This window comes from Notolepis coatsorum (assembly GCF_963971535.1).
Source record: "Notolepis coatsorum genome assembly, chromosome: 4".
Classification (NCBI taxonomy): Eukaryota; Metazoa; Chordata; class Actinopteri; order Aulopiformes; family Paralepididae; genus Notolepis; species Notolepis coatsorum.
The window spans coordinates 23,381,511-23,399,839 of record NC_140168.1 but is presented as its reverse complement, the minus strand read 5'-3'; the positions used below and the strand labels follow the sequence as shown (position 1 = coordinate 23,399,839).

Genomic DNA, 18,329 nt, shown 5'->3' with positions numbered 1-18,329 from the left:
GGAGGGGTGGGTGGGGAACACTGTACACTGTAACTGTACATTGAAATATTGACAAAGCCATACTTGGTCATTTACTGTACATTGGAGGGGGTTGGGTTAGGACATTTGCAGGGGCCAGTTTTGAATTGCAGTCTCCTGTAGGTGTTCTTTGAGAGTGGTTTTGAAAGTGGGTAGTGATTCACATTCCTTTACAGCTTTGGGAAAACAGTAGGCCAACACACGGATAGAGTAGCACAAAGTACAGTATAGCACACAGGGGATAGAAGAACACAAGAACAGATACAGGGGGGGGAAGGGGCAGGATAAAATTGCATGGGAGTGTGTGAGTTAGGGTGTGGGAAAATCATGGTTTATTGAAGGCTAGGGCGTAAAAGTTAGTTTTTAGTCTGGACTTAAGCGTCTCCAGCGAGGGGGCAGTTCTGATCTCCAGGGGTAGCTGGTTCCATAGCTTGGGGGCCACGGCCTTAAAAGAGCGATCGCCTCTCTTTTTGAGTCTGGTGCGGGGAGGACACCAGCCGAGCCTGGTTGGAGGATCTTAGTGACTCAGTACTCACCTCCCAGTGGTCTTCTGTCAGCCTTGACGTGTTGTACCATGATACTGTCGTTGTACTAACGAATCGCAGACTGTGAACAGGCCAGAACGCTGACCCGATCTCTCCCCCGTTCCTGGTTCAAGGCTAACTGTGTCAACCAGTGTTGTAGTCCTCGAGTCCGAGTCCTGGAGGGAGGGATTTTCAGGACTCGTCACTCGACTTGGACTTGAGCACTGATGACTCGGACTTGGACTAGGACTCGAGCATTGACTGCATTCGAACTCGGAAGGGGCAGGCGAGGACTTGTTAATTATACTGTTTTTTTTCTTTTTCCTTTGTAATAGGCCCTAATAATTATTATTATAATCATTAGGGCATAAGATATTGATGGCTAGTGCATTTGTTTGGCTAATGTGTCACAAAGTAAATGAACTCCCTTTGAAAGGGTGACCGCTGTGTCATTTATGTTTAATGTAGACCTTTCTTTATTTGTACGTCAGATTCAGATTCAGATTCCTTTATTAAGCCATTTGTGTAAAAACACATTGGTAATTGTTGCAGCAATACAGTGTATGCATTTTTTCCTTTCTTTTTTCACAGTAAACGACAAACACCACGTCAGCTCTTTGACTGCCAGAGTGGAGTGTGGACTCAACCTTGACGACTTGGACTCGGACTCGGACTAGGGTAATGGGGTCTGGACTCGGACTCGACTCGGGCTCTTCTTTGGTGACTCGGACTCGGACTTGGACTCGGACTCGAACACTGGGGACTCGAGACTCGACTCGGACTAGAGATTTAGTGACTCGACTACAACACTGGTGTACAACAGTAGAGACACGTTCTCATGATAGTCCCCCACAGCACTGGAAGGTAATGTGTCATGAAATGGACAGCGCTACTTCCCTTGAAATCAAAGTGAAATCAAAGTGAAATCAAAGTGAAATCAAAGTGAAATAAAAGGACATGCTTCACCCACAGCCCGTCCTCAGCCTCAACACTTCCCACGAGCCCCTGAACAGACAGGAGGGAAGGTGTCCGTCACAGCGTCTCCAGTCTAAGACAGGAGGGAAGGTGTTTGTCACAGCGTCTCCAGTCTAAGACAGGAGGGAAGGTGTCTGTCACAGCGTCTCAAGTCTAAGACAGGAGGGAAGGTGTTTGTCACAGCGTCTCTAGTCTAAGACAGGAGGGAAGGTGTCTGTCACAGCGTCTCAAGTCTAAGACAGGAGGGAAGGTGTCTGTCACACCGTCTCTAGTCTAAGACAGGAGGGAAGGTGTTTGTCACAGCGTCTCTAGTCTAAGACAGGAGGGAAGGTGTCTGTCACACCGTCTCTAGTCTAAGACAGGAGGGAAGGTGTTTGTCACAGCGTCTCTAGTCTAAGACGGGAGGGAAGGTGTCTGTCACAGCGTCTCTAGTCTAAGACGGGAGGGAAGGTGTCTGTCACAGCGTCTCTAGTCTAAGACAGGAGGGAAGGTGTCTGTCACAGCGTCTCCAGTCTAAGACAGGAGGGAAGGTGTCTGTCACAGCGTCTCTAGTCTAAGACAGGAGGGAAGGTGTCTGTCACGGCGTCTCCAGTCTAAGACAGGAGGGAAGGTGTTTGTCACAGCGTCTCTAGTCTAAGACAGGAGGGAAGGTGTCTGTCACACCGTCTCTAGTCTAAGACAGGAGGGAAGGTGTTTGTCACAGCGTCTCTAGTCTAAGACGGGAGGGAAGGTGTCTGTCACAGCGTCTCTAGTCTAAGACAGGAGGGAAGGTGTCTGTCACAGCGTCTCTAGTCTAAGACAGGAGGGAAGGTGTCTGTCACGGCGTCTCCAGTCTAAGACAGGAGGGAAGGTGTCTGTCACAGCGTCTCTAGTCTAAGACAGGAGGGAAGGTGTTTGTCACAGCGTCTCCAGTCTAAGACAGGAGGGAAGGTGTCTGTCACGCCGTCTCCAGTCTAAGACAGGAGGGAAGGTGTTTGTCACAGCGTCTCTAGTCTAAGACAGGAGGGAAGGTGTCTGTCACAGCGTCTCTAGTCTAAGACAGGAGGGAAGGTGTTTGTCACAGCGTCTCTAGTCTAAGACAGGAGGGAAGGTGTCTGTCACACCGTCTCTAGTCTAAGACAGGAGGGAAGGTGTTTGTCACGCCGTCTCCAGTCTAAGACAGGAGGGAAGGTGTTTGTCACGCCGTCTCCAGTCTAAGACAGGAGGGAAGGTTTCCGTCACGCCGTCTCCAGTCTAAGACAGGAGGGAAGGTGTTTGTCACGCCGTCTCCAGTCTAAGACAGGAGGGAAGGTGTTTGTCACAGCGTCTCTAGTCTAAGACGGGAGGGAAGGTGTCTGTCACGCCGTCTCCAGTCTAAGACAGGAGGGAAGGTGTTTGTCACAGCGTCTCCAGTCTAAGACAGGAGGGAAGGTGTCTGTCACAGCGTCTCTAGTCTAAGACAGGAGGGAAGGTGTCTGTCACAGCGTCTCTAGTCTAAGACAGGAGGGAAGGTGTTTGTCACGCCGTCTCCAGTCTAAGACAGGAGGGAAGGTGTCTGTCACAGCGTCTCTAGTCTAAGACAGGAGGGAAGGTGTCTGTCACAGCGTCTCTAGTCTAAGACAGGAGGGAAGGTGTTTGTCACGCCGTCTCCAGTCTAAGACAGGAGGGAAGGTGTTTGTCACAGCGTCTCCAGTCTAAGACAGGAGGGAAGGTGTCTGTCACAGCGTCTCTAGTCTAAGACAGGAGGGAAGGTGTCTGTCACAGCGTCTCTAGTCTAAGACAGGAGGGAAGGTGTTTGTCACAGCGTCTCTAGTCTAAGACAGGAGGGAAGGTGTCTGTCACAGCGTCTCTAGTCTAAGACAGGAGGGAAGGTGTTTGTCACAGCGTCTCTAGTCTAAGACAGGAGGGAAGGTGTTTGTCACAGCGTCTCTAGTCTAAGACAGGAGGGAAGGTGTTTGTCACAGCGTCTCTAGTCTAAGACAGGAGGGAAGGTTTCCGTCACGCCGTCTCCAGTCTAAGACAGGAGGGAAGGTGTTTGTCACAGCGTCTCTAGTCTAAGACGGGAGGGAAGGTGTCTGTCACAGCGTCTCTAGTCTAAGACAGGAGGGAAGGTGTTTGTCACAGCGTCTCTAGTCTAAGACAGGAGGGAAGGTGTTTGTCACAGCGTCTCCAGTCTAAGACAGGAGGGAAGGTGTCTGTCACAGCGTCTCTAGTCTAAGACAGGAGGGAAGGTGTTTGTCACAGCGTCTCTAGTCTAAGACAGGAGGGAAGGTGTCTGTCACAGCGTCTCTAGTCTAAGACAGGAGGGAAGGTGTTTGTCACGGCGTCTCTAGTCTAAGACAGGAGGGAAGGTGTCTGTCACACCGTCTCTAGTCTAAGACAGGAGGGAAGGTGTTTGTCACAGCGTCTCTAGTCTAAGACAGGAGGGAAGGTGTTTGTCACAGCGTCTCTAGTCTAAGACGGGAGGGAAGGTGTCTGTCACAGCGTCTCCAGTCTAAGACAGGAGGGAAGGTGTCTGTCACACCGTCTCTAGTCTAAGACAGGAGGGAAGGTGTCTGTCACGGCGTCTCAAGTCTAAGACAGGAGGGAAGGTGTTTGTCACGGCGTCTCAAGTCTAAGACAGGAGGGAAGGTGTTTGTCACACCGTCTCTAGTCTAAGACAGGAGGGAAGGTGTCTGTCACAGCGTCTCTAGTCTAAGACAGGAGGGAAGGTGTTTGTCACAGCGTCTCTAGTCTAAGACAGGAGGGAAGGTGTCTGTCACACCGTCTCTAGTCTAAGACAGGAGGGAAGGTGTCCATCACGCCGTCTCCAGTCTAAGACAGGAGGGAAGGTGTCTGTCACACCGTCTCTAGTCTAAGACAGGAGGGAAGATGTCTGTCACGGCGTCTCCAGTCTAAGACAGGAGGGAAGGTGTCCGTCACGCCGTCTCCAGTCCTGTCGGGTCCTCCCTCGCCGTCAACCGCCCTGCCACTGTCTGCCCCACTTTCACCCGACGTCTTCTTATGATAAAGAGAAGGCGGGGATGAATCAGCGGCCTCCCTGTTCCTCCACGCTCACCTCCCTTGATACCTATCGGGGAGAATTATTAAAGAGGGGGAGGGGGGGAATAAATAATTACACGGTAACACCTTCGCCCCGCTTATCATATCTGAACAATTCGTCCCCACTGAGAGTCGGAGGCTTTTGACTCTCGCGGTAAAAAGGAGAACTCTGACGGCCCCTAATGCACCACCGCCGGAGGGTCTTTAGACTGCAGATAAAGAAGAAAGGTTCTGGAGTTTGGAGATAAGCTGCTTATATGCATACAGCATGCTGGGGGGGGGGGGTCCCACGGGAGACAGCTGTGCAGTCAGCCTGGGGTTAACCATGCTGCGGGCCCCACCACCACACTGGAGGGATGCAGGGATGGATGGAGGGAGGGATGGATGAAGGGATGGATGGAGGGATGGATGGATGAAGGGATGGAGTGATGGATGAAGGCATGGATGGATGGAGGGATTGATGAAGGGATGGATGGAGGGAGGGATTGATGAAGGGATGGAGTGATGGATGAAGGGATGGATGAATGGAGTGATGGATGAAGGGATGTATGGATGGAGGGATTGATTAAGGGATGGATGGAGGGATGGATGGGGGATGGATGGAGGGATTGATGAAGGGATGGATGAAGGGATGGATGAATGGGGGATGGATGGAGGGATTGATAAAGGGATAGAGTGATGGATGAAGGGATGGATGGAGGGATTGATGAATGGATAGATGAAGGGATGGATGGATGGGGGATGGATGGAGGGATTGATGGAGGGATGGATGGAGGGGAATGATGTTGGAGGTGCTGACACCTGCTGGTGGAATGGTGGAAATGCCTTGTGCTGTGGCTCCCGTTGCAAGCTGTACGAGTCAGTAAGCCATGTATAAGTAGTATTTATGAGTATCTCACAGGTGCATACAGTAAGTAAGCTCCTGTTGAGTTCCTGACAGAGCTCCGGGAGAGGAACAAATGGGTAGTGGAAATATATGAATATATTAATATACATCTATAAATGAAAATATATGAATATACATCTATAAGTGAAAATATATGAATATATGAATATACATCTATAAGTGAAAATATATTAATATATGAATATACATCTATAAGTGAAAATAGTCAGACAATGGGTCTCATTCTCCAACGGACTTAAAACAAAAAGGGCTTTCTCTTAGGGCCATTTGACACCTTTTCGGGGCAAGACATGAATATAGACAATATATTATAATATAATATGAATTTGTTTTATTGGGACGGTTGGTGAATCCCAAAATCGGCCCGAAAAGGTCTCAAATGGCCCTAAGAGAAAGCCCTTTTTGTCGTAAGTCCTTGGTGAATGAAACCCAATGTTCCGACTCGTCAGCGCGCCACCGTGACGCTCCCCGGTGTTGGTGTGAACTGGGTCCCGGTTAGGGCGGTTAGTGCCATTTGGTGATTCCTATTGTTAGCTTGCCTTCCCCGGTGTTTCTGTAAATTGGGCCCCAGTCGGCGCAATTTGATTATTCACACCGTCAGATGTGGGACGATGCAGGCGTCTGGGGGGAATATACAGTTGGCGCTGAATTGGCGGATGCCTGCGTTTGAGCCAAAGGTGTCAAATTGAGCAACGGGTGTAAATCAAGTAACGAATCTCATTTGTCCGTCGCGCTCTGTGATCACGCTGCCTCAGGAAATAGAAATGCAACTCCTGTAGTACACAACTTGTCTACGTCGACGATATTGGTTTCATAACAGGAGCGGATCATTGAGTAGAAGGGGGCGAACGTGTGCGAACGGGGCTGGTATTGTAATGGGATTTAGTACTGCAAGCAGCACGTCGCTCACCTGCTCGGGGGAAAGATAACAAATTGGCACCGGCTTAGACGAGAACATCAGACACTTTACAAAAAGAAAACACAAGAAAACAATCATATCCTTTCCTTCTTGTTTGTTTTTCGCTCTGGCTGCCTTGTTCCACCTCCTCCCCCGCCTCACCCTCTCTCTCTCTCTCTCTCTCTCTCTCTCTCTCTCTCTCTCTCTCTCTCTCTCTCTTTCTCCCTCTCTCTCTCTCCCTCTCTTTAGAACTGTATTATAGTAATCTTTATTTTAGTCATCTTATTTTATTCTATGCTAAATTTATTGTATTGCACTTCACACTTTTTCAAACTGTATATAGTAATCTTGTTTTAGTCATCTTATTTTATTCTATGCTAAATGTATTGTATTTTATGATTGGAAGCTGCTATAGTCGAGGGACCACAATAAATAGATTTTCATTCTTCTTGCTGTAAAGTACTGAAATAAAGGAATCTGAATCTGAATCTCTCTCTCTCGTGCTCTCGCTCTCCCTCTCTCTCTCTCTCTCTCTCTCTCTCTCTCTCTCTCTCTCTCTCTCTCTCTGTTACCTGTTTATTGCACAATGTTTTTTTTTTATTGGATTCTATTATATGTTGTACCACTGTATTGCACATCGTTGCGGGCAAGACCACCCGCATTTCATTGTATACTTACTTGTATGCCGTGACAATTAAAACTCTTGACTTGACTTGACTCTCTCTCTCTCTCTCTCTCTCTCTCTCTCTCTCTCTCTCTCTCTCTCTCTCCCTCCCCCAGATCATAAAGGACCGCGTGTTCTCCCACGTGTCGAGGAACAAGTACATGTGGAACGCCCTGCCGGGAGGCCTGCTGGTCCTGCCAGAATACTCCACCCACCTGGCCCACTTCCCCTTCTACTACCTGGGCCTCGGTAAACAAGCTAGCTGTGTATTAGCTCTCCTCTCTTGCACCTCATGGTACCAAAGCACCTCAAAGGCGCTAAAAACCAAATTACAAACATCTCAAAACAAACTGGTCAGACTACTGCTTGACCTGACTCCTAGAACCCACCTCACCCCTGCCCACTTTGACTACCTAGGATGGCTTAGAGTAGACGACAGAGTACAGCAACTTGCAATGGGCCTGGTCTACAAGATACACTACACCACTAAGGTACCCATGTACATGTGAAATTACTTCCCACGGCGGTCAGGTGGCGTAGCGGAGATTGCGTTCGTCACCAACGCCGGAGATGCTGGATTTGCGTGTTCGAATCCAGCTCCCGGCGTTGTCACCAGCTTGGCTGGCCGTTCACACTAATACAATTGGCAGTGTTAGAGGGTGGGAAAGCTGGCGGGGTGGGTCCTGGGCGTTGTGGACAGCGACCCCTACAGTTCGGTCGGGGCGCCTGCTCAGCGAGGGTAGGATCTGGAGAGAGGTAGTGCGGCCTCCCACACGTTACACTCTCCCAGTGAGAATCTGCGTGGCCAGGCTGGCTGCCGGCTGGCTGCACATGCGTCGGAGGAAAGCATGTGACAGTCTCCGGTCTCTCGGACCAACAGTAGGGGAAAGTGCGCAACAACCAGGAAGGGTGGGATGGGAGAAAAATCGGAAAAAGAAGGAGGGGGGAAAAGATAATAAAAAAAATTTAAATTACTTCCCAAAGGTCAGTGAATACCACGACCACAATACCTGAGGGAGCTCCACAAATCATGTTAAACCCAGATTCGGCTCAAACAAGGGACTAAACACGTTTCGCAATTATGCCACATCAATGTGGAATGCCCTACCCAAAGCTGTAAAGGAATGTGAATCACTACCCACTTTCAAAACCACTCTCAAAGAGCACCTATGAGAGACTGCAATTCGAAACTGGCCCCAGTAAATGTCCAAACCCAATTATACACGAGACCCTCTTCTTGGGACCAAGTAAGGTTTCGTCGATAATCCAATGTACAGTTACCCCACCCCACCCCGCCCCGCCTACCCAACCCCCCCCCCCAACCACCTCCAATGTACAGTCCCCCCCCCCCCCAACCTACCCAACCCCCCCCCCCCCAACCACCTCCAATGTACAGTCCCCCCCCCCCAACCTACCCAACCCCCCCCCCAACCTACCCAACCCCCCCCCAACCTACCCCAATGTACAGTTTCTTCGTCAAATGTATATACTTTCTTTTTTAGACTCTTTTTTGTACTCATAAACAGTACTGTATTTGTAGATCTGGTATGTCATAAATGTATAGATGTAGCAGTACTGTCTATCTGTATGTCATGTATGTTATGATGAATTGAAAATGGGGGACCCTGATGTAAACAAGACGAAAGTCTTTCTCTGGTCTGTATCCCCTTAACAATTGTGTGTATTGAGCCCTACTGTATTGTACCCATTCTGCAATCTGTTAATACAATTTTCAATCAATCAATCAATCAATCAATTCCTGTAATAAAGGCACAATCCATGGTCGTGGTGTGGCGCCCTCTGCTGGAACACTGCCCCATTACCCCCCACACACACACACACACACACACACATACACATACACACATACATACATACATACATACATACATACACACACACACACGCACACACATACAAGCACACATACACACACACACACACACACACACATACACACACACACACGCACACACACACGCACACACATACAAGCACACACACACACACACACACCCCGAGCTTTGTTCACATAGTGATTTGTTGGATTGGAGATGTTTTCTTAACCATCTGCCATTAATGTTCTGCCTGGACTGACGGTGTGTGGAAAGATAAACACGGGTTTTACGTGATTTACGAGGCTGTAAAAGGTTTATTTACTACTCGTAATGTTATACTGGTGTAAACCGGGCCTGTATTTTGAGTTACGATGGACTGGAGACGGTTCTAAAAAAAAAAAAAATTGTTTCCATCTGCAAATCAAGGACACATAATGTGAATAAAGGTTTAGCAAGTCAAATAAAATCTGGATTGGTAGCTTTAATTGCTGAATAATGTACATATCTCTTATCTTGGAGCACCTCTCATCATAGCATAAATGTCATAATATATATCTGTATATCCGTATGGCTCCTGTAAATGTACAACCCCCCCCTCCCACCCCCTCCTAATGTACAGTTTCCTCCCCCTCGTATGTATATATTTTGCATATCTTGTGTGTCACAAATGTAACAGTACTCTATACCTGTATGTCATGTATGTCAGAAATGTCAAGATATATATCTGTATGTTGTGTATGTCATTAATGTTATTATGAATTGAAAATGGGGGACCCTGATGTAAACAAGACGAAAGTCTTTCTCTGGTCTGCATCCCCTTAACAATTGTGTGGAATTGAGCCGTACTCTATTGTACCCATTCTGCAATCTGTTAATAAAGTTTTCAATCAATCAATCAAACCCGGAGACAGCGGTTTCCCTCCCGTCTGCGTCTATACTTTTACCAACTAACCTCCAGTTCCGCGTTCGCGTTCTGCGATCTGATTGGCCACTGACGTTTCTGGTCATGTGACATGTGCGCCAATCGCGTGACGCCTGTTTCTGCGCCTATTTCCGCCTCGAACAGCCTGCAAACTACCTAACGCCTAGTTTATCACTGGTTAAGCTTAGGCGACTCTTTCGAAGTTGGTTAAGGTTAGAGTTTGGAATCAGGGCTGGTGTTCTATCGCCATGCTCTAAGACAAACTCTAACCTTAACCAACTTCGAAAGAGTGCCTAAGCTTAACCAGTGATAGAAACAGGCGTCACACGATTGGCGCAGATGTCACATGACCAGAAACGTCAGTGGCCAATCAGATCGCAGAACACAGTTAAACAAAATAATAAAAGAAAATACATAATAACCATATTGTGAAGGAGAAGTTAGAAGCCTAGAGGCTTATCGAGAACTTCCCCTGTTTTGTAAAATCAAAACATACAAAAATATACATATTATTTTAAAAATACCAGTAATACATTCAAAAGATGTGTTAACACAAACATACATACACACAGTACATACATGCATATACTGTATACTGCGTACATAATAAAACATAACCACCCACCCACCTGCCTACAAACCTACCCACCCACATAACCAAATGCATGTACATGACCTATTTATCTATCTACTACTTTTGAATATGAGAATTTTTTTGTAGTTTACTTAAAAAATAAGCAGAGATGGAGATTTCCTCAGCATAGGATCAGCTGTCATCATGTGATCTCTCCCCTCCCCCACAGGGGTGAGCCCGGGTCAGGACTTCACCGCCGTCATCCACGCCGTCTCCCCGTTGGTCTCCCAGTCTCAGCCAATCATGAAGCTGCTCCAGGTGGTGTCCAAGTCAAAGTACTGCTCGCAGGTAAACCAACCAACCAAACGCCGATCACCGGGCCAGTGGGGATTTAAACCGTCCAGGTGGCGTGATTTTTTTCCGTAGCCTTTGTTTGCGAAGACGCTCTCTGATTGGCTAGCCCGCGTACAGCGAAGACCCTCTCTGATTGGTTTAGCTCCGAAGGGTCTCTTCCGCCTTGTACATAATATTCTCTGCTTCGAAGTGGTTATGCTTTGGCCCTCTTTCGAAGTGGCTTATGCTTAGAGTTAGGGTTAGGGTTAGGGTTAGCCCTAACTTTATTAACAGATTGCAGAATGGGTACAATACAGTACAGCTCAATACACACAATTGTTAAGGGGATGCAGATCAGAGAAAGACTTTCGTCTTGTTTACATCAGGGTCCCCCATTTTCAATTCATCAGGACATATATGACATACATGACATACAGATAGACAGTACTGCTACATCTATACATTTATGACATACCAGATTTGCAAATACAGTACTGTTTGTGATACTAAACAAGTCCAGAAAAGAGAGTATATACATTTGACGTAAAAACTGTACATTGGAGGAGGTTGGGTAGGTGGGGTGGGGTTGGGTGGGTGGTGGGTGGGGGGGGGGCTGTACATTGGAGGTGGGGGGGGGGGGGGGGTAGGAAGGGTGGGTGGGGAACACTGTACAAGCAAAACTGTACATTGGAATATTGACAAAACCATACTTGGTAATTTACTGTACATTGGAGGGGGTTGGGTTAGGACATTTACAGGGGCCAGTTTCGAATTGCAGTCTCCCGTAGGTGTTCTTTGAGAGTGGTTTTGAAAGTGGGTAGTGATTCACATTCCTTTACAGCTTTGGGTAGGGCGTTCCACATTGATATGGCATAATTGCGAAATGTGTTTAGTCCCTTGTTTGAGCCGAATCTGGGTTTAACATGATTTGTGGAGCTCCCTCTGGTGTTGTGATCGTGGTATTCACTGACCTTTGGGAAGTATTTATTTTTGACATGTACATGGGTACCTTGGTCGTGTAGTGTATCTTGTAGACCAGGCCCATTGCAAGTTGCTGTACTCTGTCGTCTACTCTAAGCCATCCTAGGTTGTCAAAGTGGGCAGGGGTGAGGTGGGTTCTAGGAGTAAGGTCAAGCAGTAGTCTGACCAGTTTGTTTTGAGATGTTTGTAATTTTGTTTTTAGCGCCTTTGAGGTGCTTTGGTACCATGAGGTGCAAGCATAGTCGTAGTACCCTTGAATGACTGCTCCTGCCAGAGTCTTCAGGGTATTATTGTTTACCAGAGAGGAGATCCGGTATAAGAATCGAGTTCGTTGGTTGACTTTTTTTTATTACATTGGATGCCATTTTGTCACAGGAAAGATTAGCCTCTAGGATGGAACCCAGGTAGGTAATTTCATCTTTCCTTGTGACAATATTGTCACCCACTGTAACTGAGAAGCCGTCGGTCTTGCTGAGTTTGTTATTTGAGCCGAAGAGAATGGACTCTGTTTTGCCCATGTGTAATGATAGTTTGTTATCAGCGAGCCATATGCAGATTTTTGCCTAGTTCCGAGCTGAGGGTTTTTTCAACCTGTAACTTGTTCTTGTCAGAGACCAGTCGTCCGCAAACAGGAACAAGTTGCAGTCACAAGCTGACGACATGTAGCGGTCCTAGTATGCTTCCTCGTGGAACACCACAGCTCACTGGGAGGGGGGGGGGGGGGTACCGTTTACCTCCACCATCTGTTCCCTCCCCTCCAGGTAGGATTGCATCCAGCTCACTGATAGACTATCAAAACCAATTGCTTTTAGCTTGTCAATCAGAATGGAGTGATTGACAGTGTCGAAGGCCTTTTGTAGGTCCAGCATGACCATGCCGCAGTATTTGCCCGCATCCACCTCTTGTTTGATGTGGTCGTTCAAATAGAGAAGGCATGTGTCAGTGGAGTGGGATGTTCTGAAGCCAGATTGGAATTCGTAGATGTCGGAAGAATTTATCAAATCCAAGCTTAGGGACGGTTGGGGAATCCCAAAATCTAAGATGTCTTAAATGGCCCTAAGAGCAAATGTTTTGTCTTAAGTCCGTTGGAGAATGAGACCCATTGTGAACGGGAGGGTTTTCTCTCTCTTTGGATCTCGAGCGTCAGTGAGAGTGGTGCGTGTTCAACAAATACTGACTGCTGAACTGGCTTGCGACTAGGGTTGGGTTACCGTTCGCATTAGAACCGGTACCGGTACCAGTTCCTGGAATTCAGTATCGGTACCTAACGGTACTTTATTTCTTTTTACTCTGTTGGAAAAAATAAGTCCAAACTTCTCAATTTCAACATTGTTATTTATTTAAAACATTTTTATTATTTATTTTTTTATCAACTTTTTCTCCCATTTTCTATTTTTCTCCCATCCCAATTTCGTATCGTCCAATTCTACCCTCCCCTGTCTCGAACGCTGTTAGGCCATGCCTCCCACAGGCCGGCTGCAATGTGGACTTAGCCTTACATCACGTGTCCCCTCTGGTACTTGAGGAAGCAGCAGTCTCATCTTTTCACCTGCGCAGCGCAATCTCTCAGCGTCGGGGGTCTGCGTTTGGAGGGCACGCCGCCCCCGTCGCTTCCTGATTCTGCTGCGCAGGCGCACCGACCGACCTGTAGGAGTCGCTGTCCACAACGTCCGATCCCCACCCATCAGCTTCCCACCCCCTAATACTGCCAATTGTATTAGTATGAACGACCAGCCAACATGTATTGTTTTTAAATGTTTAAATATCAACTTTATCTGGCCATCCTCTATTATTAAACTCCTCTGACCTCGTCTGGTCTTTCCAAAGACCCAAGAGATGGGACAGTATATATATTTGTGGAAAATGCTCCCTCTTGTCTAGCATATTAATTACACTCTTATACTAAAAATGTAAAGGTATTGAAATTTGGTACCGATTGATCTAGTAGAGAATCGGTACTCGGTAGTACCGATGTAATTCGAGTTGGTACAATTAAAAGTACAGAGTTTGGAACCCAACCCAGTTGCGACACAGGAATAACATAATTTAAATTGTTAAAAGGGGTGGTGTTTGCCACAGGTTTAGATAATACTGTACTATGTATCAGTGTTGTAGTCGAGTCACTAAATCCTGAGTCCGAGTCGAGTCTCGAGTCCCCAGTGTTCAAGTCCAAGTCCGAGTCACCAAAGAAGAGCCCGAGTCCGAGTCGAGTCCCCATTACCCTAGTCCGAGTCCGAGTCATCAAGGTTGAGTCTGAGCTGACATACAAATAATAAAAAAAGGTCTACATTAAACATAAATGACACAGCGGTCACCGTTTCAAAGGGAGTTTATTTACTTTACAATAGCCAAACAAATGCCAAATGATTAGGGCCTATTACAAAATAAATAAATACATAAATAACTGTATTTATCCATTAACATGTCAGAGTCCTCGTCCGAATGCAGTCAACGCTCGAGTCCCAGTCATCGGTGTGGACTTGCTGTCCAAGTCGAGTCACGAGTCCTGAATGTCAGTCCAGGACTCGAGTGCTACAACACTCAATCAATCAATCAATCAATCAAATGTATTTATATAGCACATTTAGACATGACACTTGTCAACCAAAGTGCTTCACATAGCTCAAATAATAAAACAACCAACACTGCTATGTATGATATTGCCAGCTATATATACAAATGGTCTACCTCTATTCCAGAGTATGTAAACACTGCACCCCCCCCCCCCCCTGTCCTGCAGATCATCATCCTATGGAACAGTGAGAAGCCGCCCCCCCTGCGGAGCAAATGGCCCCCCATGCCGGTGCCCCTCACGGTGACGGACGGCAGGAGGAAGGTGAGTGGCACAGTCATCATCACTGTCACCCCTCCCTGACACATGACTGACAGCATGACACTCTGTCTGTCTGTCTGTCTGTCTGACACTCCGTCTGTCTGTCTGTCTGTCTGTCTGTCTGTCTGTCTGTCTGTCTGTCTGTCTGTCTATCTGTCTGTCTGTCTGTCTGTCTGTCTGTCTGTCTCTCTGTCTGTCTGTCTGTGTGTCTCTCTGTCTGTCTGTCTGTCTGTCTGTCTCTCTGTCTGTCTGTCTCTCTGTCTGTCTGTGTGTCTCTCTGTCTGTCTGTCTGTCTGTCTCTCTGTCTGTCTGTCTGACACTCCGTCTGTCTGTCTGTCTGACACTCTGTCTGTCTGTCTGACACTCTGTCTGTCTGTCTGACACTCTGTCTGTCTGTCACTGTATGTCTGTCTGTCTCTCTGACTGTCTGTCTGTCTGTCTGTTTGTTTGTCTCTCATTGTTTTTCATTCTCTCTCTCTCTCTCTGTATCTCTCTTTCTCTTTCTCTCTGTCTTGGGCTGTTTCTGTCTGCAGAGCTGACATCAGTCACCTTCATAGATGCCATTCACTCATGCTCTCTCTCAATTTAAATTCAAAGGGGCTTTATTGACATGGGAAACATGTGTTTATAATTGTCAAAGCCAGTGTCTCTCTCTCTCTCTCTCTCTCTCCCTCTCTCTCTCTCAAGACGACTAGTCGCTTCCTGCCTAATGTTGCCATAGAGACCGAGGCGGTGTTAAGTCTGGATGAAGACACCGTGCTGCTGACCAGTGAGGTGTGTTTGAGTGGGAGTGCGACTCTGTAATAATTAACCCTTTCACTGCCACACTACAGAAGGTTAACCCTTTACTATCACACTACAGACGGTTTAACCTGTAGTGTGGTAGTGAACGGGTTAACCCTCTGTCGCGTGGCAGTGAAAGGGTTAACTTTCTGTATTGTCACAGTGAAAGGGGTTAACCATTTGGTAGTGTGGCAGTGAAATGGTTAAAGTTAAGCAATAAGGCAATCAAAATACATGAAAATAATATATATATATATATATATATATATATGTATATCGATCTTATTACTCATGAACTGAAAAAAATTATAAGTCGTTGCAGGTTCCGTTTCACATCTCTACTGTATATGATTCAGTTTCACATCTCTACTGTATATGGTTCAGGTTCACATCTCTACTGTATATGGTTCCGTTTAACATCTCTACTGTACATGGTTCAGGTTCACATCTCTACTGTATATAGTTCAGTTTCACATCTCTACTGTATACGGTTCAGGTTCACATCTCTACTGTATATGGTTCAGTTTCACATCTCTACTGTACATGGTTCAGTTTCACATCTGTACTGTACATGATTCAGTCTCACATCTCTACTGTATATGGTTTGTGTGATTTTCAACGCTTGTTATAGCGCCACCATGGGGTTTGTTCGTTCCACGTTCACTTTTGCTGGTCTGTCAGCATGTCGAGGTACATGTGTCGAGGTACATGTGATGAGGTACATGTGATGAGGTACATGTGATGAGGTACATGTGTCGAGGTACATGTGATGAGGTACATGTGATGAGGTACATGTGTCGAGGTACATGTGATGAGGTACATGTGATGAGGTACATGTGATGAGGTACAGTACATGTGATGAGGTACATGTGTCGAGGTACATGTGATGAGGTACATGTGACGAGGTACATGTGATGAGGTACATGTGTCGAGGTACATGTGATGAGGTACATGTGTCGAGGTACATGTGTCGAGGTACATGTGATGAGGTACATGTGATGAGGTACATGTGTCGAGGTACATGTGATGAGGTAGATGTGTCGAGGTACCTACATGTGATGAGGTACATGTGTCGAGGTACATGTGTCGAGGTACATGTGATGAGGTACATGTGATGAGGTACATGTGTCAAGGTACATGTGTCGAGGTACATGTGTTGAGGTACATGTGATGAGGTACATGTGATGAGGTACATGTGTCGAGGTACATGTGTCGAGGTACATGTGTCGAGGTACATGTGATGAGGTACATGTGTCGAGGTACATGTGTCGAGGTACATGTGATGAGGTACATGTGTCGAGGTACATGTGTCGAGGTACATGTGTCGAGGTACATGTGATGAGGTACATGTGTCGAGGTACATGTGATGAGGTACATGTGATGAGGTACATGTGTCGAGGTACATGTGTCGAGGTACATGTGATGAGGTACATGTGTCGAGGTACATGTGATGAGGTACATGTGATGAGGTACATGTGATGAGGTACATGTGTCGAGGTACATGTGATGAGGTACATGTGGTGAGGTACATGTGTCGAGGTACATGTGATGAGGTACATGTGATGAGGTACATGTGTCGAGGTACATGTGATGAGGTACATGTGATGAGGTACATGTGTCGAGGTACATGTGATGAGGTACATGTGATGAGGTACATGTGATGAGGTACATGTGTCGAGGTACATGTGATGAGGTACATGTGTCGAGGTACATGTGATGAGGTACATGTGATGAGGTACATGTGATGAGGTACATGTGATGAGGTACATGTGATGAGGTACATGTGATGAGGTACATGTGTCGAGGTACATGTGATGAGGTACATGTGATGAGGTACATGTGTCGAGGTACATGTGATGAGGTACATGTGATGAGGTACATGTGTCGAGGTACATGTGTCGAGGTACATGTGATGAGGTACATGTGATGAGGTACATGTGTCGAGGTACATGTGTCGAGGTACATGTGTCGAGGTACCTACATGTGATGAGGTACATGTGTTGAGGTACATGTGATGAGGTACATGTGATGAGGTACATGTGTCGAGGTACATGTGTCGAGGTACATGTGATGAGGTACATGTGATGAGGTACATGTGTCGAGGTACATGTGTTGAGGTACATGTGATGAGGTACATGTGATGAGGTACATGTGATGAGGTACATGTGTCGAAAGCTGAATAATAAAGAAAAACCACCAATTACCACCAAGAAAACACCAAAAGCACCTCCGGGGCCGCACCTCGCACCCTACAAGCACAAGTACAATAACAGCAGCAGAAGAGCACTACCATCAGTAGGAAACATTCACGGGTGTTTACATTTTTATTTTATTTCTTTCATGTTTTACATAATAGTTTTTGTTTTTTGTTTTGCATATATATATATATATATATATATATATATATATATATTTGTTTTGTAATGTTTTAAATTAGTACACTCATTTGAGTAGTGGAAAAGGGGTAGAATTAAATAAGTGTATACTTCTTCCTACTCATTTTCGAACATGTAGATTGAGTTATGTTTTGCTTTTAAAATTTTTTTTAATTTAATTTCTTGAGATCAATGATTTGTTTTGATTTTATATTGTTTGTATTTATTTACATGTTCGAAATAAAGATTTCAAATAAAAAGATAAATCAAATAAAACACAGTCATTGCTCTGGTCTTTCCCAGGTGAACTTTGCCTTCCTGGTGTGGCGCAGCTTCCCAGAGAGGATTGTGGGATACCCTCCCAGAAGCCACTTCTGGGACCCGCTGAAGCAGACCTGGGGCTACACCTCCAAGTGGACCAACGACTACTCCATCATCCTGACGGGAGCTGCCTTCTATCACAGGTATGGAGCTTGTTGATTTTATGATTTTATTGTGTTATTGTTCTATCGTTTTGTTACTGTGTCCTTTTGCTTTTAAATACTTTTGAGTACTCTTATCTATTTAAATTTTTATTGTTGCCTATGTTTATCTTTTTTTTCCTTTTTAGCACTCTTGTTCTTTTATCTATTTTTAGTGCTATTTAGTTTTTTAGTATGCTGCCTCTGTACAGCACTTTGTGG

At 46.2% G+C, this 18,329-nt stretch overlaps 1 protein-coding gene across 1 annotated transcript in view; it reads left to right on the top strand.

Moving 5' to 3' along the window:
• Positions 1 to 18,329, top strand: part of LOC311226453 (exostosin-1c-like) — a gene marked incomplete at its 5' end in the record, with an annotated part of 38,324 nt that overhangs the window by 14,328 nt on the left and 5,667 nt on the right. Inside the window, 5 exons of the mRNA XM_084311879.1 lie at positions 7,124 to 7,256; positions 10,571 to 10,689; positions 14,396 to 14,491; positions 15,176 to 15,262; positions 17,950 to 18,110. Of these exons, the coding sequence (XP_084168005.1) occupies positions 7,124 to 7,256; positions 10,571 to 10,689; positions 14,396 to 14,491; positions 15,176 to 15,262; positions 17,950 to 18,110 (596 nt within the window). The remainder of the gene's footprint in view (positions 1 to 7,123; positions 7,257 to 10,570; positions 10,690 to 14,395; positions 14,492 to 15,175; positions 15,263 to 17,949; positions 18,111 to 18,329) is intronic.